At 44.1% G+C, this 27195-nt stretch overlaps 1 protein-coding gene across 2 annotated transcripts in view; it reads right to left on the bottom strand.

Annotated features, from left to right (window-relative positions):
* SLC11A2 (solute carrier family 11 member 2) overlaps nt 1-27195 on the bottom strand; it is a 93013-nt gene that overhangs the window by 19036 nt on the left and 46782 nt on the right. For both annotated transcript variants that reach the window (XM_070740722.1, XM_070740723.1), the window contains exons 8-15: nt 26981-27048; nt 26573-26728; nt 25726-25884; nt 21755-21841; nt 20332-20451; nt 17016-17165; nt 6715-6788; nt 1687-1840 (exon numbers count right to left, since the gene is read on the bottom strand). In XM_070740722.1, coding sequence (XP_070596823.1) covers nt 1687-1840; nt 6715-6788; nt 17016-17165; nt 20332-20451; nt 21755-21841; nt 25726-25884; nt 26573-26728; nt 26981-27048 — 968 coding nt within the window. The remainder of the gene's footprint in view (nt 1-1686; nt 1841-6714; nt 6789-17015; nt 17166-20331; nt 20452-21754; nt 21842-25725; nt 25885-26572; nt 26729-26980; nt 27049-27195) is intronic.

Raw genomic sequence — 27195 nt, 5'->3', positions numbered from 1 at the left:
GAACTTTTTTCGGCCTATGAACCCACCGCAGATCGCAAAATGGCACTCCGCTGGCCGCCGCAGCCCAGCTGTCACCTTTTAAAACAGCCGGGGGGCTTCTCGGCGTTCTCCCGAACCTGAACCCGAACTTTTCGGGTTCGGGTTTGGGAGGCCGCCAAGAAGCGCCGCCGCCCGGCTGTCACCTTCTGAAACAGCCAGGGGGCTTCTCGGCGTTCTCCTGAACGCCGAACCCGGAAGTTCGGGTTCGGGAAGCCGCCGAGAAGTGCCCGGCTGTTTCAGAAGGTTACAGCCAGGTGGCGCCGTCCGGTGGAGCGCCGTTTTTACAATCGGCAGCGGCGTTTTCAGCCGATCTGGAGGCTGGAAAGGAAGTGGGGAATCCCAATAGGGAATTCCATGGGCGGAGCTTTGACGTCACAAAAACTGTCCTTCCTGGAGGCCACGTTCCGGAACCCGAACCTGAACTTCCAGGTTTGGCATTCGGGAGAATGCCGAGAAGCCCCCCAGCTGTTTCAGAAGGTGACAGCCAGGTGGCAGCGCTTCTCAGCGGCCTCCTGAACCTGAACCCGAAAAGTTCAGATTCGGGAGATTGCCGAGAAGCCCCCCAGCTGTTTTAAAAGGTGACAGCCGGGCAGCGGCGCCCAGCGGAGCACCATTTTGCGATTTTTTCCCCCTTTGCATGCATTAATCGCTTTTACATTGTTTCCTATGGGAAACAATGTTTCGTCTTACGAACCTTTCGCCTTACGAACCTACTTCCGGAACCAATTAAGTTCATAAGACGAGGTATTACTGTATGTATATGTATGTATGTATGTATGTATGTATGTATGTATGTGTATATATGTGTATATATATATGGGCCAAGAGGCAAAAAAGGATATATATATGGGTTTTAGTTACAGTTTTAGTTATTAGATTTGTTTTATATTGTTTTATTGTTGTTGTGAGCCGGCCTGAGCAGCATACAAGTCTAATAAATTATTATTATTATTATTATTATTATTATTATTATTACTGTTGTTGTTGTTATTATTATTATTATTATTATTATATAAATAAAATCTCAATTGCACACAGCCACTGGTGGAACTAAGCTGCCTACAGCGACTTTGGAGTCACAATAGATGACTCAAGGAGACCAGTCAATGTGCAACAGCTGTTTTTAAAAAAAGACCTATTTCATACTTGTGTTCATTAGAGAAATAAATTTGTCATCATGTGCAATGCCCTTATTCAAATATATCTGGAAAACTGGGTAGCGTTCTGTGCATCATTTTTTTTTAAGGATGTATTTGAGCTAGAAAAAGTGTAGAATCGGGGGACTCCAACACCTGCCTTATGGGAAAAGACCTAAAAAATTAGGTTACATAAGAGGAGCTGATTGAGGTTTAGGCTACGGAAAAAATGGACAATTGTTACTCCCTCTCTCAGAACCCAAGTGTCATCTAATGAAGCTGATTGAAAGGACAGCTATAACAGGAAAAAGTTCGTAAGACAAGGTATCACTGTATATGGCAGCTGCACCATGAAATGTGACTTTAAAAATAGCCTCCAGTCTAACCACTGCCTTTATTTGTTTTGGGTTTTTTAAAAAAAAAAAAACCCAAACCCTAAAGAGATCATTGCTAAGAGAACATGGAAAATGCCTGTGAGGAAAACTGAACATGCAAGCCATCACTAACTCACCAGATATGCCACGAAGGCTAAGTAGAGAATGCTGATAATTGAAGCACATATATATAACACTGTTTGTCCCAGGTTAGTCACATAGATGATCACAAAGTACATGTTAATGCTGCAGATGATCACAATGAGAATTCCCCCTGCGATTTTCCAGCCCCTAGAAAAGAAAAAATGGATCAGGAATAACTACTTAGGACTAAATCTGGGCAAAGACACATTCACAATTTAATTTCCCACTGGATTTCAATTGTCTTGACATATTCATCTCTTACATATACAGCATAGTGGACAAAAATAAAACCTCATGCTTTGAACCATACAACATATTAAAATGGCTAAGAACCATTTAAAATCCATTACTTTCCTACTAGCGGTTGCAGGTCTTAAAACATCTTCAAGCATATCCCCATTTAAAAATGTGCCCAAATACAACTTTTTGCTTTGAGGGTTTTTTTTCAACATTTTAGTTATAAACCTTCAATCATTCAGTACATTTCCCCTGACAAACACAACTGTCTAGATTTTGATATATTTGTTTTCTGGTCTTCCAATCCTTGGACCGAGATCAAATCTTGCACTCCTGTTTTTAGGCAATGTTTGCAAAATAAACAAACAATAAATAAAACTGCTGAAATACATGCTGCAAATGGGATACTAAAGGCTTCATCTGACCTTCAGGTTTCCCATTTCTGATTTATTCTCAGTAACTTATAAGTCTATGGTATGAAAATCTGCAATAGTTACCGTAGGAAAGTAATGCAACCTTTGGCAAAAGAATAATCAATACTGCATAAAAAATGTGAAAATGTGTCTATATATTCTATATATTAGGCATCGGATAATTAGGCATGGATTCAAACTTTTCTTCTGTTACTGAAAGATATTTTGATCCTCTAAGACGGTGATGGTGAACCTATGGCACGCGTGCCGGAAGTGACACATAGAACCATCTCTTCAGGCAAGCCAGCCGTCACCTGTTGCTCTTCTGCATTCAGCTGGTCTACTGGAAACAACTCCCTGGCACGCATGCACGTGTGGGGAAGCTGAGCTTGTGGTTTCCGGTGTGTGCATGCACGCCGGCCACCGGGTCTTCGCACATGCCTGCCTGCGAGAAACTAGAAGACCAGGTGACCCACATGCACAAGCTAAGCTTCTTGGCGTGCGCGTGCATGCACTGATTAGATTAGATTAGATTAGATTTATTGGATTTATATGCCGCCCCTCTCCGCAGACTCGGGGCGGCTCACAACAATGGCAAAAACAGTACATAGTGACAAATCTAATATTTACCAATCTAATTACAGTCTTAGGTTAAAAAATTCATAAAAGCAATCCCAATATATATAAAAAGCAAGCACACAATCAATCATACACCAAAACAACATGGGCAAAGGGGAGATGTTTCAATTCCCCCATGCCTGACAGCAGAGGTGGGTTTTACGGAGTTTACAAAAGGCAAGGAGGGAGAGGGCAATCCTAATCTCTGGGGGGAGCTGGTTCCAGAGGGTCGGAGCCACCACAGAGAAGGCTCTTCCCCTGGGTCCCACCAGACGACATTGTTTAGTCGACGGGACCCGGAGAAGGCCAACTCTGTGGGACGTAACCAGTCACTAGGATTCGTGCTCTTCCAGTTTCCAGCATTCCCACCCATGTGTGGGTTTCTGGTGCTCCCCTGCGCACATGCTCATCCTGCCATTTCAGAAATCGGTGCCAAAAAGGTTCACTAACACTGCTCTAAGATGCCCCGAGAAGGGCAGCATACAAGTCTAATAAATAATAATAAATAATCATAATTATGCAGCAGCTCTAGAAATGCTGCATGTCAATTGTTACTGCGCAAAAAGTCATAAAATCTATACCCAAGTATAGATTCGAGGTAATATTTACCCTGAAAAATAAGCAGAATTCCTCTGCAGATTGTGATCTGCTAGTCCAGATTCCATCTTTTGAAAAATAATTGCAAATGAATAGATTCTGGGGTTCATGTTGGTTACAATACAAACTCAATGTGTAATGCGCTGTGAGATTAACCTTAAGGAATAGAAGGAAGAACCTGGCTAAAACTGTTAAGAAATTAGCTGGAACACGGGAGTGATGCTGATAATGAGTCAAAATGCAACTTATAGCTGATTGGCTGGAGAGAGCTGTCTATTGATGAGGCAATGTATACTGTGATTGGTTACTGTGAGGGTAAAGGGGGAGTTTCCTTGTTTCCCGCCTTTTTCCTCTATGCACTTATGTGTGCTCTATAATTTACTTCATGAGGTTCCTGTGTTAATGCTCCTCTTTGCCTATCTTGACTGATGTAACATATTGATGTGAAATATATTTATATAAAATGACAAGTTCATCTCAACTTCTATGACTTCATTTGGATACCTTCTGGGCAATCCCTGACAAAACCAATGATCAGATAAGTGAAATCCAAAGAAGTCCAAAGCGGGAATATAATTTGAGAAAACATCTCAGAATTGACCACCCCTAGTTCTATGGAGGATAAAGTGCTGGTGGTGGTAGTGGAAGGAGGCACATTCAGAGTTCTGTCACTGTAACAAAAGTAGTTTTAATATACATGACTTTGGTATTAAGTCTGGTCTACCTCATGGAGTGGACACAACGTGCTAAAAACATAGGTGGTTTTTATGCATAAAGTAGGCCGTGCTGTTAAATGGTGACCAGTAGGGGGTTGCTGCATGCACTGGTACGCCGTCCCGGTAGGAAAAATGTAAATGTGCACGCATCTCCATGTCTCTGACATGTGCACGCGTGCACTGGTGTGGGATTCAGCTTCTCTGCATGTGCAGGAAGTGAAATCCCACGTGTGCGAGATTTCACCGATTTTTGGCGTTTATTTATTTATTTCTTTATAGGATTTGTTTGCCGCCCCTCTCCAAGGACATATCAAAGAAAACATAACAATACATCTGGATCCAATTAATGTAATTAAAAAACCTAAAAGTTCTAATATAATTTAAAACATTCATTACCATTCACTCTTTGAAACACACTAAAACACTTGTTGATCAGGGGGGAAGATCTAATGGCTCCAGGCCTGGTGGCATAGATAAGTCTTTAAACTTTTTCAAAAGGCAAGGAGGGGAGGACAGTGCAAATCTCCGGGGGGAGCTGATTCCAGAAGGCCGGGGCCCCCACAGAGAAGGCTCTTTCCCTAGGTCCTGTCAACTGACATTGTCTGGTTGTCTGGACTCTGTGGAGACCAACTCCAGGGGAAGAGCATTCTCTGTGGCGGCCCCGACTCTCTGGAACCAGCTCCCCCCGGAGATTAGAACTGCCCCCACCCTCCTTGCCTTTCGTAAACTCCTTAAAACCCACCTTTGCCGCCAGGCATGGGGGAACTGAGATATCTCCCCCGGGCCTATACAATTTATGTATGGTATGTTTGTATGTATGTCTGCTTAATAATGGGGTTTTTAAAATGTTTTTTAAATTATTAGATTTGTTACGAATTGTTTTATTGTGTTGTGAGCCACCCCGAGTCTATGGAGAGGGGTGGCATACAAATCTAATAAATAATAATACAGTGATCCCCCGTTTATTGCGTCCCCAACCATTGCGAACAGGGTACTTCGCTATTTTTCAACCCGGAAGTCAAAATACCATCTACGCATGCGTGTATGGGCACGCATGCGTAGATGGCAACCGGGAGATCAGCTGCTGGGCGGCTTCCCTGAGTCTTCCCCCTCTTGCTGGCGTCAGCGAGGAGTTTCCCCACCGCCCACGCAAACTCCTCGCTGCCGCCCGCCCTTCGCCCGCCCACGCCGTTCATTCTCGCCGCTTTTGAGCTGAGTCCGGGAGCGAATTCGCTCCCGGACTCAGCTCGAAAGCGCCGATAGCAAGCGGCAAGGAACGGCTTGTCTCGGCGCTTTCGAGCTGAGTCCGGTCAGCTCGAAAGCGCCGAGACAAGCCGTTCCTTGCCGCTTGCTATCGGCGGTTTTGAGCTGAGTCCGGAAGCGAATTCGCTTCCGGACTCAGCTCAAAAGCGCCGATAGCAAGCGGCAAGGAACGGCTTGTCTCGGCGCTTTCGAGCTGAGTCCGGTCAGCTCGAAAGCGCCGAGACAAGCCGTTCCTTGCCGCTTGCTATCGGCGGTTTTGAGCTGAGTCCGGAAGCGAATTCGCTTCCGGACTCAGCTCAAAACCGCCGATAGCAAGCGGCAAGGAACGGCTTGTCTCGGCGCTTTCGAGCTGAGTCCGGGAGCGAATTCGCTCCCGGACTCAGCTCGAAAGCGCCGAGAGCCAGCGCCCCCCGGACCCCCAACCCGGGTTGCTAGGAAGCCCTCCATGCCGGCGGCAAACAGCCGCCCCGCCCCCAATCTTCGGCTCCTCGCTAGCGCTGTGGGAGTAAAAACACCATCTGCACATGCGCAGATGGTGTTTTTACTTCCGCAGCGCTACTTCGCGAAAACCCGCTCGTTGCGGGGGGTCCTGGAACGGAACCCTCGCAACGAGCGGGGGTCTACTGTAATAACTCTGTGGCACCTGACCGGATACTGGGATTCGTGCGGCAAAAGGCGGTCTCGGAGGTAATCTGGTCCAATGCCATGTAGGGCTTTTTAGGTCATGACCAACACTTTGAATTGTGTCCGGAAACTAATCGGCAGCCAATGTAGTCCGCGGAGTGATGGTGAAATACGGGCATGCCTTGGAAGGCCCAAAACTGCTCGCGCGGCTGCATTTTGGACGATTTGAAGGTTCTGAACACTCTTCAAAGGTAGCCCCATGTAGAGAGCATTGCAGTAGTCGAGCCTCGAGAAGATAAGGGCATCTCGCATGTGCGAGCGTCCTCACATGAGATTTCGTTTCTGGCACATGCGCAGAAGCCGAATCTCATGCCGGTGCATGGATGCGCACACCCTGGACACATGGGTGCCCACTCCGGTCAATGAAAGCGCACCGGGAACGCCGGTGACTGGGAGCCTTTCACTGATGCTGATAATGAGAAAAAGTCAGGAACAGCAAAGCTTAACCAAGCATAATACTCGATACATTCCAGATGCATTTCTTCATACTTACAGGCCATTGGCAAAGTCATTCATCACTGGACGCAGACTAGTGAAGGTGAGCACTGGGATTAAAGCAAAGGGCAGCTGGAAAGGAAGAAAAGGAAATTATGCTCAGAAAAAGGATCTTTTCTGTTATCTGTGTAAAAAGCAAAAGCTGGTTTGGTAGTGAACTCTTCATGCAAACAGCTGGATGCAGTTCCAAAACACAGCTTATTCACTCCAAGCTTTTTGTCTCATTAACTGCTGCAAGATTTTTCTATGCTGAACATTTTTCTGGTCTGAACGTAGCATCTTTTAAGAACTGAACAGCAGAAGCACTATAAAACTAGATGGCTGAATATAAGCAATAAACTTTGATACAGATGGTATTCTATTGTGGACAATCCATCCTAAAGTGAGGACACATTCAAATTTCTTTGCTCTTTCCAAGGTTTCTAATCTTTTCCCAAAGTTAACCCATCAAGTTTGACCCTTCTGCCCTGCTTTGTTGACCTCAGAACATGGGGAACAGAAGAGGGGGGAAAGAGAAATAATTGAAGAATTATCCAGTTTCCAATTAGGCAGGTAATTCAACACAGCAACTCAGAAAAAAGAGGATTGGATCTAATCATTTTTAAATTGCAGAAGAGTACATTTTATTTAATATTAGAGAAAACATTTAGCAATAAAGGTAGTATAACTCCAATCTGGTAAATCTAGCACTCTTTAATCAGATAATAATCTCTCCCTCCCTCCTCCCTCATCCCAAGTCTTCACCAGAATGGCTCTAGTTCCGAATTTTGAATATGAATCAGAAGTTCAGTATTGCATGCTTCTACGTCCAAGCAATGGAGAACATAGAAGCAGAGAATGAATAATGAAGTGGGAGTATTAAGTGGCTTCAAAATTACAAGTCGGGAAACCTTCCTACTGGGAAATATAACATTTGAGAAAATTGCAAGAGGAAAGGAAGATAACCGGATTTGCTGTAGTTATTGTTTACTGCTTTAGAAAAAGCAGGCTTAAAAAGCAGAAATTCGACTGGAATGATTCATAAGTAAGGGCTAGCTTTGATTTAATGGCACATTAGGCTATTCACAGGCCTTGTTTCACCACGGGACATCCAATCTCTTATGATTAGTGCTGATAATTCCCAGACTGCTGAAAAAGACATTTCCACTTGCAGTTGATATATTCTATGCTTAAGGAGGGTCCAAATGTTCTTGATTCATCAAATTTAATTAGTTATCGAGAATTAACTGCATTTTCATTGATTTATTAGTTTCATTTGAATAAAATAGGCGTTGATTGCTTACCTGAACGCCTCTTCTTGTACGGTGAGTGGGTACAGCAGTCACATGGGTTGCTCCTGTCCAATCCGTTGGAACTGAGCCTAGTATTAAAAAAGACTGCTGGATCCGCCCCTTCCCCAGAATTCGCGAATCCGTAGACTAGGCTCAGTAGTGAAGCTCTTTAATGTTCAACTCTCATGTGTTATAAGAAAATAGAATAGAAGGTAAAGAAGACCACACAAAGGGAGGGAAGTGACTGCTGTACCCACTCACCGTACGAGAAGAGGCGTTCAGGTAAGCAATCAACGCCTATTCTCCGTACTGAAGGAGTGGGTCCAGCAGTCACATGGGACATACCCAAGAGATAGGTCCCTAGGGTGGGAGTACATTGCTATCGTGAGAGATAACGGATTGGAGTACTCTTCTGCCGAAGGCAGCGTCCGCTGATGCGTACGAATCGATTTTGTAGTGCTTTATGAAGAAATTTGGCGAGGCCCAAGTGGCTGCTTTGCAGACTTCTTCCAACGGAGCCTGAGTCACCCAAGCGGCAGATGTGGCAGCACTTCTGGTGGAATGCGCTGTAATATTCCTTGGAATGGATAGGGAAGCTGTCTCGTAGGCCTTAGAGATGGTCCCTCTGATCCAACGACCTATTACTGTAGAAGACACTCTGGATCCCAAGGATCTGGGATGGTAGGCTATGAAGAGTGCTTCAGACCTCCGGATGGATCTTGTGCGTTGGATATAAACCTTTAGCGCTCTAGTGAGATCCAGAGTGTGCCATCTAGTTGCCAGGGTATGCTCTCGTTGGAGGCAGAAGGAAGGTAATATGATATCCTGAGATCTGTGGAACATGGAACTGACCTTTGGTAGAAAGGTGGGGTCCAGTCGCAGAACCACCTTGTCCTGATGAAACTGACAGAGGTCCTGTCTGATAGAAAGGGCTGCCAACTCAGATATGCGTCGGGCGGATGTAATCGCCACCAGGAATGCTACCTTGAAGGATAGGTACCTGAGGGACGCAGAGTTCAGGGGTTCGTAAGGTGCCTGAGTAAGAGAGTGGAGAACCCGTGGCAAGTCCCAGGTAGGATATCTGTGGATTTTAGAAGGCCTGAGGTTGGCCACTCCTCTTAGAAATTCTTGGATTTCTGGAAAGGAGCGGAGGGGCTGCCTGCGAGGCCCCGCCAAGACGGAAGAAATGGCGGCCAGGTGTCGGCGGATGGTGCTGGTAGAGAGGCCTTGGTGGAAACCTTTCATGAGGAAGGTGATTATCCTGTGGATGGGAAGACACAGGGGGGATAAGCCCTCCTGCGAGCACCACTGATGGAATTTGGACCAAGTATGGTCGTAGATCCGGTTGGTAGACCCTCTTCTAGACTTCAGGATGATTTCCACTGTGTCCGGGTCATACCCTCGCAGGTCTAAGTCCCTCCGGATAATAGCCAGGCGGTGAGGTGGAACCACTCTGGATCCGGATGGAAGGAGGCCCCCTGTCGCAACATATCCTCCGAAACGGGGAGTCGCCAGGGGTCCTGGACGGACAGTTGTTGGAGGTCCGCGAACCAGGGCCTGCGAGGCCAGTGAGGGGCAATCAGAATTACTCGGGCCTTCTCCAGGAGGATTTTGTTGATCACGTCTGGCAGAATTGGAATTGGAGGGAAGGCATACAATAGACCTGGAGGCCAAGGACTCCTGAGAGCATTGATTGCCTCTGCTCCCGGAGACGGGAACCTGGAGATGAAGCGAGGGAGCTGGGCATTGGCCTTGGTCGCAAATAGATCCAACACTGGATGGCCGAACCTGAGGCAGATTTGGTGGAACAGTGACTGATGGAGATTCCACTCGCCTGGATCTATGGTCGCTCGCGAGAGCCAGTCCGCTTGGACGTTGAGGCTCCCCGAGATGTGGTCGGCTAGAAGCGACTGGAGATTCTTCTCTGCCCAAAGGCCTAACTTCAGGGCCTCCCTCATGAGAGCCTTGGATCTTGTGCCTCCCTGTCTGCAAATATGGCTTTTGGTGGCTATATTGTCGGTGAGAATCAGCACATGCTGGTTGGAGATGTGAGATTGGAATTGTTTTAGAGCTAGAGACACGGCTCTTAATTCTAGCCAATTGATGGGCCTGGAAGCCTCCTCCGGTGACCATGTGCCCTGAGCTAAAAGACCTTGGGCGTGGGCTCCCCAGCCCGAGAGGCTGGCATCTGTGGTGACTACAAACTGGTCGGGGCACCGGAAGGGAGATCCCTTGTCTAGGGCTGGAGAAGTCCACCACTTGAGGGATCTGCGAACCGTCGGTGGGATGGTGATGCGACGATTCGAGTTGCTGTGGCCCGATCTCTGGAATGGTAATAGAAGCCACTGTAGTTCCCTGGCGTGAAGACGGGCCCAGGGGACAATACCAATACATGACACCATTTTACCCAAAAGGGAAGATAGGGTGGCAATGGAGGCAGATTGCTGGGGCAGGATGCGAGCAATGAGATCCAAAATGCTGCGTTTTCTCTCAGTGGAGAGGAAAACCTGGGATATCTCAGAATTAATGATAGTTCCCAGATGCAGAATGGAAGTGGGTGGATCAAGGTGGCTCTTTTTAAGATTTATGGAGAAACCATGATTCTGTAGAACCGACATGGTAAAAGAGAGGTCTGCAGCCACACCAGTTCTGGAATTTCCATGAATTAAAATGTCATCTAAATAACATAAAATATGAATGGGAGAGGCCCGGATATGAGCCGCCAAGGATCCCAAGGGTTTAGTGAAAACTCTGGGAGCTGAGGAGAGCCCAAATGGCATAGCCCTATACTGAAAGTGCCTGCCTTGAAAGGCAAAGCGCAGAAATTTCCTATGGACCTTGGCAATGGGGATATGGAGGTAGGCCTCCGTGAGATCCAGGGACACCATAAAGTCTCCCCGATGTAGAGCTGTTAAAATGGAAGATAAGGAATGCATTTTGAATTTCCTATATTTTATGAACCGGTTCAATTTCTTTAGGTCTAAGATGGCTCTCCAGCCTCCAGAGGTCTTAGGGACCATGAAGAGAATGGAATAGAAGCCCAAACCTCTCTGGAGAGAGGGGACCGGTTGAATAGCTCTAATAGTCAACAAATGAGAAATAGCCTCCTCCAATCGGATACGAGATGGAGGGGAACTGGGAGAAGGACAAGAAATAAAACGGTTAGGGGGAGGAGAAATGAACTCTAATCTTAGGCCCCTTTCCACAGTGTCAATGACCCAGGGGTCCTTACAAGAACGGTGCCAGGCGGAAGAGAACCAGGCTAGGCGACCGCCTATGGGAAAAGAGGAAAACTTACCATCTGGCTCTTTTGGAAGCCCTGGTAGAGGAGGATCCTCTCTGATAACGGGAACCTCTGCCCCTGGTGGTTCTAGATTGGGATCGAAAACGAGGGGAATACTGACCTGGACTCCTTTGAAATGCGAAGCCCTGATCCTGTTGACGCCCTGTGCGCCGAAAGGGCTGCGGTTTAGGGGCCTTCTTGGTGGTAGGTCCCAAGACCTTTTTCTTGTCTGTGGTCTCTGTAAGGAGAGGGTCCAGAAGGTCTCCGAAGAGGAGGTTACGTTTCAGCGGACCCATGGCTAACTGCCACTTCTGTCTTACTCCCGCCTGCCAAGGGCGGAGCCATAGAAGTCTTCTGGCCGTTGTGGAGGCTGCTACTGACCTGGCTGCAAATCTGGAAGATTGGAGGGTAGCATCTGCTACATATTGGGCAGCTGCGAAGATTTTGTTGAAATCCTGTTGGCCCCGTAAGTCATCTGGAGGCAGGTGTGGTTGGAGCTGACGAAGCCACAAGAGCATAGCTCTGGAAAAGAAGGATGCCGCTGCAGCACTCTTAATGGCCCATGAGTCTGCAAGGAGACTCCTTTTGAGCATTTGCTCAAGTCGTTTGTCCTCTGGCCGGAGGACCTCCTCTGCTTCGCCAGGCATGGCGGCAGTCGAGTGGAGTGTCTTCACTGGTTCATCTGGCTTGGGACATGTTAGGAGTTCCTCATAGGAGGAGGAGAGCTTGTAGAGCTTCTTGTCCTTGGGAGTGGGAGTGAAGCCAGCGGTTGGGTGGTCCCACTGTTTAAGCAAGGCATCCTTAAACAACTTGGGCATAGGAATTACCTCATTGTCTTCCTGTTCTTCCATGAAATAAGGAAGATTTTCCTCCGGGGGGTCTGAGGAAGAAGTAGCCTGTTTTTCTTGCCCGGCTAGCCCCGTGGATACTCTAGCTTTAAGCAGGAGAGATTTGAAAAGCTGCGAAGGAAAGATAGCAGCTGGGGCTGGAATCTTAATCTGAGATTCCTCGTCTTCCGACAGACGCTGAAAGGGGTCATCATCCTCTTCTGCATCCACGTCCTCATCCTCTTCCTGAGAGGAGTCAGAGACCTCCATGGCTGGGGCTCTGTAGGAAGGAGAAGAACTCACGGGACGGGAGGAGCGTGGAGGGGGATGAGACAGAGAAGGCACATTGAAAGATGAGAGTTTAGCGTCAATGGTGTTAGTCAGAATAGTCAAGATAGACTGAAACTCCGGTGGCAAGGAAGAAATATCAGCCGGAAAAGCCGGAGGATCCCTGAGGGCCTGTGAGCAGGTTCTGGCTGGGAGGAATCCTCGGTAATATCTGGCTCCTCTGGACCTAAACCCCATAGGTTAGGTTGGGGTGGATTTAGGTTTGGCTCATCCAGGGATAGCACAGGAACCCCAGAAAGAGGCAGGTTAGAGGCCTCCGGGGGGGTTGGATTGATATGCACTTGGGCCTGCACCTTAAAACGTTTGGCTGATTTATCATGTATTTTTTGTAGGGCTAGGTCCCTTCTCTTCTCAGCCCTGGTGGGCTTGGCTAAGGAATGGGCGCCTGAGGAAGAGGAGGAAGAGGCCTGGGGAACCTCAGTAGAATTACCAGTAGGCCTAACCTCTTTGGGACCTTTGGTAGTGCCTCTCTTGGGAAAGGAAGCCATAGTCTGAACAAATTACAGAAGACGAGGCTTGAGCCAAGAAAATAGGGGGGAGAAGAATTTTTTTGTGGGATTTCCCAAGAGGATAAGTGACCCTGCTCCTAGGCTCAGGAGCTGCTGCGCCTTAAGGGGCAATCCGGACGGTACCAAGAGTTCTTGTCCCTAAGTGCAGCGTGGCAGGCCTCGCTAACTTAACTTTAAGAAAAACCAAGGCACACTGGTTGGAGGCCACTTCCGTGGAGAATAGGCCCGAGGGAACTCAAAGCGACGACTCCAGGGTCAGGCGGCGGGCTGGAAGCACTAATGGCCGACCCCTTAGGGCAAAACCGAAAGTGCAAATTACTGGGCGCGAGAGCCTTGGCGCCAAAAAAACCGCTCCGTTAATTGCAATCGGAGAAACTAAGCCCGGGAGACAATTCAAGTCCCACACCGCGGGAGGTAAATAGCCCTTAATTATTTTGTTAAATAAATCAAGCTTGCCCCCGGCAGGACCTCCAAGGCCGTAAATACCAGACCGGCCGCGGCTACAGCACGGAGGGAAAAACCGCGAATGGCTGAGCCGCTAACTTCTCCCCCAACTCAAAGCCCTGTAGGGCTGAGTAAAATCCACTGCCGGCAAGCTAAAATGGAAAATTCTTACTGTTTTTAGGAGAGAGATCGAAGGGAAGGTGTTTTATCGAGAGGAACGAGCATTCACACACATCCGAGGATGCGAACTGAGCGAATTCTGGGGAAGGGGCGGATCCAGCAGTCTTTTTTAATACTAGGCTCAGTTCCAACGGATTGGACAGGAGCAACCCATGTGACTGCTGGACCCACTCCTTCAGTACGGAGAACTCCTCTTCTTAACAGAAGAACAGCTACAACAGAATGTTCTCATTGTAGCCTGCAAGGCTTCAAGTCAGCATAGCCTAATCCTAGCGATTTTGTCTTGCACATCATTTCTCAGTAATAATCTGCAAGAGGTAGCAGCCATCCCTGAGGGGAAAACCTTCCTAGTTCACAAAATAATAAAACGACCTCTCTGCTTCACATAATGTAGCCTTGATGGATTCTCTAGGAACACAACTCCCTTCCAGCTATGAGCCCAAGAAAACAGAACCGTAGTCCTGGATAAGCTTCGATAAAATTTTGTAATGTAATTCTGGAGAGAAAAATCAAGAAGGGCATGAAAAATATCCCCTTAAAGGAAAATATTTGTAGCTCAAGAGTTGAAAAAATAATAATCATAATAATTAATAATTTATTAGATTTGTATGCCGCCCCTCTCCGAAGACTCGGGGTGGCTCACAACATAGTAATAGTATAATACATTACAAATCTGATATTAAAATTTAAAAAGTCAATTAAAAAACATATAATTAATATCATAAAATCACAACTACGTACTCGTACACACTCAACCCAATTAATCATACTACAGAGGTCAGAAAAAACAACAACGAAGGGGGGAGGTAATCATCCCCGTGCCTGGCAACAGAGGTGAGTGTTCAACATTTTACGGAAGGCGAGAAGGGTGCAGGCTGTTCGAATCTCTGGGGGGAGTTGATTCCAGAGGGCCAGGGCCGCCACAGAGAAGGCTCTTCCCCTGGGCCTTGCCAACCGACATTGTTTAGTCGACAGGACCCGGAGAAGGCCAACTCTGTGGGATTCATGCGGCAGAAGGCAGCCCCGTAGGTATTCTGGTCTGATGCCATGTAGGGCTTTATAGGTCATTACCAACACTTTGAATTGTGACCGGAAATAAAGGGTCCTTGGTGCCTTCTGAGCTTGGTTGTTTTCTTGCCGATGTTTCATTACCCAAATGAGCTAACTTCATCAAAGCAAATAAGTTCCAGTTGGTCATGTTACTTAGTAACAAGAAAACAACCAAGCCCAGAGAGCACCAAGAACCCCTCAAATATCCCATTGCATGCCATCACAAGACCTTAATCCTTAAGTGACAAAAACCAGGATTTTGAGGAGCTTTTCAGTGGAATTGTTTTGGTCAACCATTCATTTTAAGTAAGGTTATTTGTTGCTGCTTCTAATATCGCTGAATGTACTTATTCACTCTTTCCTCGTTTCCATGCAGGAAAAAAATGAGTGTTTGGTTGGTATTGTTAGATTGTCTCAACATGTTTGCATTTATTTGCATACATGTTTGCATGTTTGCAGTTGGGGGAAAGATCAAAAGCAACATGAGAAAATATTATTTTACTGAAAGAGTGGTAGATCCTTGGAACAAACTTCCAGCAGACGTGGTTGGTAAATCCACAGTAACTAAATTTAAACATGCCTGGGATAAACATATATCCATCCTAAGATAAAATACAGAAAATAGTATAAGGGCAGACTAGATGGACCATGAGGTCTTTTTCTGCCGCCAGACTTCTATGTTTCTATTTGCCAAACATCTTGCACTGGATTGACAGTACAGGTAGTCCTCGATTTACAACAGTTCATTTTGTGACCGTTCAAAGTTACGTCACTGAAAAGTCACCTATGAGTTTTTTTCATACTTATGACCGTTGCAGCATCCCCATGGTCACATGATCAAAATTCCAATATTGGCAACTGACTCATGACAGTTGCAGTGTTCCGGGGTCACGTGATCCCTTTTTATAACTTTCTGACAAGCAAGATTAAGTCTTACTAGTTTACCAACTGCAGTGATTCACTTAACAACCATGGCAAAAAAAGGCATAAAATTGAGCAAAACTCACTTAACAAATGTTTCACTTAACAACAGAAATTTGGGGCTCAATTGTGGTCATACGTTGGGGACTATCTGTAGTAGTTATCCTTTTTTTAAAAATTGTATCATTTTTGCACATCATGGCATTAGATGTAGACTCTGACTGGCTGCCCAGATGAAACCTCTATTGTTGTTTCCCTGGGGAGAAGAAACATAGAAACATAGAAGATTGACGGCAGAAAAAGACCTCATGGTCCATCTAGTCTGCCCTTATACTATTTTCTGTATTTTATCTTAGGATGGATATGTGTTTATCCCAGGCATGTTTAAATTCAGTTACTGTGGATTTATCTACCACGTCTGCTGGAAGTTTGTTCCAAGGATCTACTACTCTTTCAGTAAAATAATATTTTCTCATGTTGCTTTTGATCTTTCCCCCAACTAACTTCAGATTGTGTCCCCTTGTTCTTGTGTTCACTTTCCTATTAAAAACACTTCCCTCCTGGACCCTTTAATATATTTAAATGTTTCGATCATGCCCCCCCTTTTCCTTCTGTCCTCCAGACTATACAGATTGAGTTCATTAAGTCTTTCCTGATACGTTTTATGCTTAAGACCTTCCACCATTTTGTAACCTGTTCAATTTTATCAATATCTTTTTGTAGGTGAGGTCTCCAGAACTGAACACAGTATTCCAAATGTGGTCTTACCAGCACTCTATATAGCGGGATCATAATCTCCCTCTTCCTGCTTGTTATACCTCTAGCTATGCAGCCAAGCATCCTACTTGCTTTCCCTACCACCTGACTGCACTGTTCACCCATTTTGAGACTGTCAGAAATCGCTACCCCTAAATCCTTCTCTTCTGAAGTTTTTGCTAACACAGAACTGCCAATACAATACTCAGATTGAGGATTCCTTTTCCCCAAGTGCATTATATTACATTTGGAAACATTAAACTGCAGTTTCCATTGCTTTGACCATTTATCTAGTAAAGCTAAATCAATTACCATATTACAGACGCCTCCAGGAATATCAACCCTATTGCACACTTTAGAGTCATCGGCAAATAGGCAAACCTTTCCTACCAAACCTTCCCCTATGTCACTCACACACATATTAAAAAGAATAGGACCCAGAACAGACCATGCTTAATTAGATGTCTATGGAGATTCTCAGTCATCCAGGTCATGTTTGTCCCCAAGGTGCTTTTTCAGGAGGCAACTGGACTTTCTGGTTTTATTTTGAAGATGTTTTGCTTCTCATCCAAGAAGTTTCTTCAGCTCTTCAGATTCTTTGATGAGAAGCGAAACATCTTCAAAGGAAAACCAGAAGCTCCAGTTACCTCTCTTTTTTTTTGGGGGGGGGGGGGGAGCACTTTTGGGAAACGCATAATTAGAGTCTGTACCTGTAAACTCATGAGGACATTGAGGAAGTCATTCATGCCGGTCAAGTGTTCCACATCTTTGAAAATGGCAACCAGAAGAGTTGGCGTGATGGCAATCGAACGGGTTAGAACCACACGAGCAAACCGCGACCACTTCAGATTAAGGAATCCCTAAAAACAAGGAAGAGATCAGAACCATTCAATCAGAGACAGAAGTGTACTGAAATACCGAAGAAAAGTAGTATTTTTCTTGGATAAAAAAGCATGTCTGATTATAACTTTCACAAACTCTTTTACTTCCTACAGTCAAAGTACTTTTGCAGCTAGTGACCAGACCAGAGTAAAATAGCAGAATTAAATGTATACATGAATATTGAGATAAAATAGGATCAGAGTAAGGCAAATAAAGTTAAATAAAATATACATTCAAATCAATCTGTTCTTGGTAAGGCCCAGGCGGACGTTATTCTGCCTAAAGAAGCTACAGTATTTGCAGTTGTCAAATAAAACGGTTGGATAGCACAAAACATACTGGTGTCCAATAGTTCAGAGCTCTCTGCAGTTGCTGGGCAATCTTGGGAAAAGTTGCAGCTTCCACATTTACATTTTTTCAGGAATCAAATCTAAAGCGCAACCTATTGTAAACAATATTAGTGTAGGCAAAGTTGGCTCTTCTATGACTTGTGGACTTCATCTCCCAGAAGTCCTAAGGTAGCATGATTGTCTCAGGAATTCTGGGAGTTGAAGTCCACAAGTCATAGAAGAGCCAACATTCCCTACCCCTGGCTTAGATAATATGGCCTGAAACACATAAGAGCTAGGGATATACAAAATTCTGCAACCCAGGAATTGAACGTTATGAAAAACTTTGGAATGTCTTCTTCCAATTAATGCTCACTCTCCCACTGGGTCATTTCCTCCAGGAGGCAGTTTGAGTGTCCAGAAGTAAATTTTCTAAACTAATGTAATTGGATCTGGTTGTAAAACTAATTCTGTTTCATCCAGTATTGAGGACTTCCTTGTGGAAACCCTCAAATCACCCCAGGGAACCGGGAGGGGGTTCGGCAGAGAAAAGAGGATCATTTTGAGTTCTCCAGAATGCTCTATTTCTAGACTGATAATTTTTGCAGATCTCTAATGAGATGATTCATCAGCAAACAGGAAGTTGTAGACAAAGTTACTGCGGCTTGTTTTCACAGTAATAAATTGAAGGAATCAACCCGGCCTTCTGTCCAATGGTAAATGTAACCAGATCACTTTATAGATGTATTGCCTAAGCCTAACCTACTTTTTTGGGGGTGGGGCATTGTTATGAAGAATCGAAACTTGCCCTTAAATAATACTAAATACTTTCAATTTATTGCACGTTACATCAAAGCCCGATGGTGTATATACTTATCAGTGGTTTAATCAGGGCATAAGGAAATTTAATTGTGAGTGATTGTTCTAACCTAACAAAAATAGAAATTCATGGTTGTAGGAAATGGTCTTTTTCTTACTCAGGCCTTTGATCCATCCGATCCAGGCTGTCAGCGCTGGCAAATAGCAGCTTTGGGAGATTTTAATGGGACTTCCACACCCCACCCCACCCCAGTCTTATCTGCCTTTGCTGCTGATCTGACCTACAACAAAAATGTTCCACCACTAAGTCTGGAGCCTCCTCATTTGTAAGCACCCAATTTATTCTATTATTATTATTATTATTATTATTATTATTATTATTATTATTATTATTACTACTACTACTATTATTATTATTATTATTATTATTATTATTATTATTTATTAGATTTGTATGCCGCCCCTCTCTGTAGACTCGGGGTGGCTCACAACAGTGATAAAAAACAATACATGGTAACAAATCTAATATTTAAAATCTAAAAATAACAATTTTACATTAAAAAGTCTAAAAAAAACCCAATATATAAAAACATACACACAATCATATCATACACAACAACTACATGGGCAAGGGGGAGATGTCTCAGTTCCCCCATGCCTGACGGCAGAGGTGGGTTTTAAGGAGTTTGCGAAAGACAAGGAGGGTGGGGGCAATCCTAATCTCTGGGGGGAGCTGGTTCCAGAGGGTCAGAGCCACCACAGAGAAGGCTCTTCCCCTGGGTCCCGCTAGCCGACATTGTTTAGTCGACGGGACCCAGAGAAGGCCAACTCTGTGGAATCTAACCGGCCACTGGGATTCATGCGGAAGAAGGCGGTCTCGCAGATATCCTGGTCCGGTGCCATGAAGGGTTTTATAGGTCATAACCAACACTTTGAATTGTGACCGGAAACTGATCGGCAACCAATGCAGACTGCGGAGCGTTGGAGTAACATGGGCATACTTAGGGAAGCCCATGATTGCTCTCGCAGCTGCATTCTGCACGATCTGAAGTTTCCGAACACTCTTCAAAGGTAGCCCCATGTAGAGAGCGTATTATGGATATTCTTTGCAAATTTAATTCCAAATTAATGAATTTAACTACAAAAACTAAAGTGGATAGTTTGCTTTGGATTGACTATTGTTAGTTGGACACGTCACCACAAGAAAAGCAGGCGAAGGACCACAGAAATGGTAGGTTGATTTTGATAACCTTATGAACAATTGAGCTTACGCAAAGGCAAAGAGATTTGATTAAAGGCAGTCTAACTAGTATCATTTGGAAACACTTGAATGGCATTTCATCCATAGGTTAATATAAAGAGAGTATTTTACACAGCATGGTATACTTTAATTGCCTGAAAAATTCCAAATATGGGGCTAGATAGCACTTTGGATTCCATTTCCAAAGGTTCTTTTGAGTGCATGAAGGTGGCATCAGTCAACTATCCTTTAAAGCAGCTGTATCTTCTCCTAGTTCTGCAAAATTAGCTTTTGAAGGAACTACAGACAGATGCTACCTCCACAGTCTGACATGCACAGAAGCCCCTTTTGGAAATCAAATCCTAAACTCTGCAACTCCAACAGACGTGCTCCCAAATCCTTCCCAAGTCGCCCATCTCTATTTCCTTGCTTCAGTTTAACAATGATAGTTTTCAGTATCACTTGGTCGCTGTTTATAAACATCTGTTTACAGAACGAGACGCCACAATGCAGGGAGGGCAAATACTTAAGGATCACATGAACTGCCCAGCTGAAAGGGGAAAATGTATACTTTTTCTCACAAAAAAAGTGTCCATGCCACCTTGTTCTCAGATTCCTAGCTGTGGCATCTGGGAACTGAGCCACTTGGACAACATTCTTAAATTCCCATTGCTTTAATTTGCAGAGCCTTTAGAGAGCTGGATTGGGAAGACTAAAGTCAAATGCAAATCCACATCATTTTAAAAGATTAAATACCTCCATAACAAACTGTCCAGAATAAGTTCCTGTCATTGTTGAACTCTGTCCTGCAGCAAGGATGCCAATAGCCCAGATGTAGAGAGCAGCAGGGCCAAAGTAACAACCGAGAATTACTCCCTAAAACACAAAAGAGTTCTTTTTAAAAACAGAAACAAAAATGAAGCTGTAAACCTTAGACTAAGCTTTCTATGTCAGCAGTCTAATGCAAAGTGACATTTTATGAAATCATGTTTGGGCCAATTTACTCAGGGAGACTTGAATCTGAATGCTGTAGTTTCTGGGCACATGCTTATTTTCCAAAAATATCACCGGGACCAAGAATAACACTTTGCTCATAAACCCATCCCAGGTAATTACATTGTTTCTCTAGATGCAAAAACCTAACCTGAATACAGTTTGGCCTTTTGCAGAATTTATTTATTTATTTATTGGATTTGTATGCAGCCCCTCTCCGCAGACTCGGGGCGGCTAACAACAGTGGTAAAACAACATGTGACAATCCAATACTAAAACAGCCAAAACCCCTTATTTTAAAACCAATTATACATACAAACAAACCATACATAAATTGTAGAAGCCTAGGGGGAAAGAATATCTCAGTTCCCCCATGCCTGACGACAGAGATGGGTTTTAAGGAGCTTACGAAAGGCGAGGAGGCTGGGGGGCAGTTCTGATCTCTGGAGGGAGTTGGTTCCAGAGGGCCGGGGCCGCCACAGAGAAGGCTCTTCCCCTGGGTCCCGCCAAACGACATTGTTTAGTTGATGGGACCGGGAGAAGGCCCACTCTGTGGGACCTAATCGGTCACTGGGATTCGTGTGGCAGAAGGCGGTCCCGGAGATAATCTGGTCCGGTGCCATGAAGGGCTTTATAGGTCATAACCAACACTTTGAATTCTGACCGGAAACTGATCGGCAACCAATGCAGACTGCGGAGTGTTGGTGTAACATGGGCGTATTTGGGAAAGCCATTGATAGCTCTCACAGCTGCATTCTGCATGAGCTGAAGTTTCCAAACACTTTTCAAAGGTAGCCCCATGTAGAGAGCATTACAGTAGTCAAGAATGTGAACAATGTGGTAAGTTCACAAGTGCCTTATGCTGAACATTTTTTTCTTGATCTTCAGAGAGATATCTGGAAGGCAAGTAACTACCAAAGTGCTAATTTTGGTACTGAAGCATCTGGAGCTACTTTATTTTGTAGATGTTTGTCTCCTGATAGAACTTCGGTGGCTTTGGTATTTTGAGTGCTAAGGAAGGCAGAACTGGAAGAGCTTGTAATCTTTTCACAGATCTGTTTCATCTTTCCATTTACTCTCTTTTAGAAGTTTTAGAAATATCTTTAGGATATAGTCGGAGATTCAAGAGCATTTCCTATGGATCTTTAACCCTTCCTAATTTGAACATGTAAAGCTTTTCACTCACCCCTTTGTAGATATCCACATCCAGGGTGCTATTATCTGACTGAAATATCACAGCTTGGGCAAAGCTTTTATTCGCACAGATGTCGTGCTGTAAACATACAAGTAGACATTTCGGTTTTTATTATTATTATTATTATTATTATTATTATTATTATTATTATTATTTATTGGATTTGTATGCCGCCCCTCTCCGCAGACTCGGGGCGGCTAACAACAGAATACAAAACAGCTAAAAAAAACCCTTAATTCTAGAACCAAACATACATACAAACAATCATACCATGCATAAATTGTAAAGGCTTAGGAGGAAAGAATATCTCAATTCCCCCATGCCTGACGGCAGAGGTGGGTTTTTAGGAGCTTGCGAAAGGCGAGGAGGGTGGGGGCAATTCTAATCTCTGGGGGGAGTTGGTTCCAGAGGGTTGGGGCCGCCACAGAGAAGGCTCTTCCCCTGGGCCCCGCCAAACAACATTGTTTAGTTGACGGTTTACAACTAAAAGACCCATGTGGCACAAAAACAGCGTTTTACAAGAGTAACACCCAAGAATTCTGATTTACATTGACCTATTCCGTCTGTAATGAGGACGATGACAAGGAGGAGAGGAGGACGAACTGCTGGCATTCAAGGAAACTTGAAAAACACAAAAAGCAGGCAGGGGTGAAATGCTCCCAGTTCACTCGTGCCTGTCAGTCGTCGGAGAGCTGGTTGCGAAGGGAGCATAAGGCTCCGCCCACCTGACTGGACGCCGCCATTTGAGTTCTTTTACCTTCTGCGAATGCACATGCAGAGAGTATAAAAGAATCCAAATGGTGGTGTCTGGGCAGGTGGGCGGAGCCTCAAGCTCCCTTCGCAACCAGCTCTCTAATAACCGACAGGTACGAGTGAACCGAGAGCATTTCACCCCTGACAAGAAGCTCTCCTTCCAGTATAGCCTCAAGCTCTTTTGTCTGTTTGCTGGTCTTGAAAGAGCAGCCCAAATAAAAAGGGAGTATGACAGATGATGATGATGATGATTATTATTATTATTATTATTATTATTATTATTATTTTATTATTTATTAGATTTGTATGCCGCCCCTCTCCGTGGACTCGGGGCGGCTTACAGCAATGATAAAAACAATATATAATGACAAATCTAATAGTTAGAATCTAAAATAACAATAATACATTTAAAAAGTCTAAAAAATAAGAAACCCCAATATATATATATTAAAAAAAACGACAGAGGTGGGTTTTAAGGAGTTTACGAAAGGCAAGGAGGGTGGGGGCAGTTCTAATCTCTGGAGGGAGCTGATTCCAGAGGATCGGAGCCACCACAGAGAAGGCTCTTTCTCTGGGTCCCGTCAATCAAGGGGAAAGGAGAGACAAAGAGCGTTGATCGAAGACCTCTTCCCACAACAGATTTCATTGCTTTTTATTTATTGTAAAGCATCCTGTCTTGGTTACATGGAGCTGATAATCCTACTGCAGGTTTTATTCCATTATCCTTTGTACTTGCTGTAGTGGTTTAATTCTCTCCCCTAACTCTCCCTTCTAAAAAAGCAGGGGAAGAGAAGCTGAGGTTCACATACAAATCTAGCAATCATTCATTCATTCATTCATTCATTCATTCATTCACTTCTTTATTGGATTTATTGGACTCGGGGCGGCTAACAACAGTGGCAAAAAACAGAATGTAAAAATCCAATACTACAACAGCTAAAAAAAACCCTTGTTATAAAACCAATCATACATACAAACTTACCATGCATAAATTGTAGAAGCCTAGGGGGAAAGATTATCTTAATTCCCCCATGCCTGACGGCAGAGGTGGGTTTTGAGGAGCTTACGAAAGGCAAGGAGGGTAGGGGCTATTCTAATCTCTGGGGGGAGTTGGTTCCAGAGGGCAAGGGCCGCCACAGAGAAGGCTCTTCCCCTGGGCCCCGCCAACCGACATTGTTTAGTTGACGGGACCCAGAGAAGGCCCAATCATATGGAAACGTAACAGTATATGCACAATTCCTCCTTCTCTTTTAAACCAGAAGTGCAAACAAGATGAAGAAGGAAACAGGATACAAATGGGGGGAAGAAAAGTTATAACAACTTTGGGAAGAGAGGCAACATGGAGGAACAAAGCTGGGTGGAAGGAAGGGAAGCAGTAACTAAGCAGGAAAGGAAAGAGGCATGTAAGAAATTGGAAAATACATTAACCCATATGATTTAGTCATGTCCATTTTTGGTTGTTGTTGTTGTTATTTTAAACAGCATACATGTAGAAGTGGCTGTAAGGGGGAATCTTTTCAAATTAAAGATCAATAACATTTTATATTATATTCCAAAATTAGGGAACGTGCAATAAGAATATTGTTAATATTAGGCTAAGGGAATTATATTGAGAAATTGGAAATGTATTATTGCACTGGATATCAAATACTGAATTTAAGAAACATGTAGATTATTTTGAAAAGATTACTTCTACTACGGTAATTTTTCCTACTAATCAAAAAATGTTAATAGTGTTGTATGTTTCCTTTTGGTATAAACTATTATATTTTCATGAATAATTTTATATATTATGAACAGATTAAATGAATAGATTTAAATAGATAATTTCATGGATAATTTTATATATTATGAATAGATTAAATGGATTGGGGATCATTAGTTATGCCAGTTTGGTATGTTATTTTTTTCTGTTTGTTTTATTTTATTGTTTTGATATTGCAATTTCTGAATGGGAAGCCCCACAGGTTAGGGTTGGACCAGAGTGCTGTCGCTAAGCAATGCAGTCTCAAAGCAAGCAGTCATCTGACTGTATTGCTTAATGATAACAGTCCCAGAAATCCTGCTTGCTATCATTAGGCAAGGACCTCATATGACTGCAGTTTTCAACTTCCTGTTGGCTTCCCCATTGATTTTGCATGTGGGAAGCCAGCAGGGAACGTCAGAAATCATGATTATGTGATCATGGAACATGGTGATGACCAGAGCCCATTTTATGTCCTCCTCGTTCAGTTCATTGCAAGTTTGAATGGTCATTGAATAAGTGGTCGTAACCTGAGGCCCACCTCTATTACTGTTTTACTTTTAGTTTGTTTTTACTGTTTTTTTCTGTATTACTTTTTTAAAAATCACAACAAAAAAAATTAAGTAAGGATTTTTTGAAGTACAGTGGTACCTCGGTTCTCGACCACAATTCGTTCGAGAAGTGTGGTCGAGAACCGATTTGGTCGAGTACCGAATTAATTTATCCCATAGGAAATAATGGAAATGGATTTAATTGGTTCCCAGCCCCTGTTTACTCGCTGGGAACCAATTAAATATATTTTCTTTACTTCCTATGGGATAAAAAATCTGAGGAGCTCTATAAGCGCTCCAAGCTGCAGGAAAGGTGGGGGCGGCTTCAATCCCGACAGCTTCGGGGGGCTCCTTTCCTCAGTGCTTCGTCTTGTTACCTGTAGGCAGCTGCACCAACTTTCTCTTTCCCGGCGACGGCAACAGCGGCGGATTCCCTTCGAGTAGCAACAGCGCTGGGAACGTCACGTGATGAAGGGAAGCTGCTGGAGCGGCGGCAACTGCTGAGATGGCTACGGTGGCTTCCCTTCATCATGTGACGTTCCCAGCGCTGTTGCTCCTCGAAGGGAAGCCGCCGCCGTTGCCACCGCCGGGAAGGAGAAAGTTGGTGCAGCTGCCTACAGGTAACAAGATGAAGCATTGAGGAAAGGAGCCCCCCGAAGCTTCTGGGATTGCAGCCGCCCCAGGCGGTAACATTTTGGATAATTAATGAAATTTTTTTGTGGCTGTTTGGTATCCGAATTTTTGTTCAGATACCGAAGGAAATTTTTGCTGAAAATTTTGTTCGGTATCCGAAATATACAACAACCAAGGCATTCGAGAACCGAGGTACCACTGTATTTAAAATAATCATTGCACTGTAAAGGAGAATGTAACGCTTACTAATATAACATGAAGGAAGAAAGAGAAACACTCACCACTTCTTGGTTTGTCTTTTTATAAAAAGCTTCGGCAAAGACTGAGACAACAAAGACGTTGATGATGAAAGAGATAAAAAGGGCAATGCAGGATTCAATGAAGAAATACTTGTTGGCCTCGCTAACTTCCTTCTTTTTGGACCGATTCACCTGTCGAGACTAAAACGGAAAAATTTGATTCATACAGCCAGCAAAATGCAGCTTTGTTGAAGTAAGGCCTTCTCTCTTCAACTACCTTCATTTATTTATTAGATTTTTTTTAACCTGCCTTTGTTACTTTACAAGTAACTGAAAGTGGCAAACATACTGAATACTCCTCCTGCCTCCTATTTTTCCCATTGGCCCTTGCTGGCTTTCATGCCTGAGGGAAGCGTAGAACTCACAGTCTCCTGGTCTATAGGCTTTCACCAGTACATGAAACCAGATCTCACTTTAGAAACAAAAGTAAATTAACAAAGCTTGTGGAACCTCTGCCATACAGGGAACAATTTTAAGAAGACCAGGAGTTTCCCTTTGCTAATCCAGTGCTCTTCATGGGCTGGAGATCCTGAAGGAAAACCCACTTATGGAATTTCCAACTGTGGTGAAAGCACAGCCTTTGTCCAAGAGGAAACAATGGCATGCGTGTTGAATGTGGTTTCATTGCAGGAGGAGAGGGGAACCATGGTCCTTTTATGACTTGTGGACTTCAACTCCCAGAATCCCCAAGTCAGCCATGCTGGCTCAGGAATTCTGGGAGTTGAAGTCCATAATTCATAAAGGGGCCATCATTCCCCATCTCTGTGCTATGCCGTTGCAGAAAGAAGACATGGGTGCAAATACCTTTCATAAGGAAATTCACACTTACCTTGACCAAAGCAGAATGCAGGTACATGTTGTGAGGCATGATGACAGCGCCTACGATCCCAACAGCTTGCTCTAGCTGGGCAGGCCCACAGCCTTCACAATAAGGCATAAACATCCCTTTCAGCAGCTGTCCCTGGTCTGGCTTTACAGTTATATACTGCAGAAGACACATGAGAAGGCATACAAGCAAGAAGAAAAGACGCTGGTATTAACTGTGTCCTTGGGAAATCTCAGAGTCTCGTTCTTAAAAACCCCCCACAAATATAGAAGTACAAAGTTTTCCCTTCAATATTTTTTTGTTTTTGTTTTGGGGGGAATATTTTGCCTAAAAGACAGGAAAAGACTTATGAGACAGTCAAAAGCCTGCACTGTTCATTTTAAAGATCTATATATACAAATGCAGTGTTACCTCATATCCAAACGTGACGGCCATGATGGTAATGAGGAAGCCAAACAAGGCTTCCAGTTTCCTCAAACCTAAATGAGACACACAACCATTATTAATAGGAAAATTAGTATTAGCTAATTAGTATAATTAGGAATGTTTACACCGATTGAAAAATATGCTCAATTCACAATGGAATACATACATATGTATAATGCAGCTATTATATTATTGGGTTA

Source organism: Erythrolamprus reginae, chromosome 2 (assembly GCF_031021105.1).
Source record: "Erythrolamprus reginae isolate rEryReg1 chromosome 2, rEryReg1.hap1, whole genome shotgun sequence".
Taxonomy (NCBI): Eukaryota; Metazoa; Chordata; class Lepidosauria; order Squamata; family Dipsadidae; genus Erythrolamprus; species Erythrolamprus reginae.
Note: the sequence above shows the minus strand (reverse complement) of the source record. Positions and strands in the feature narration are given on the sequence as shown.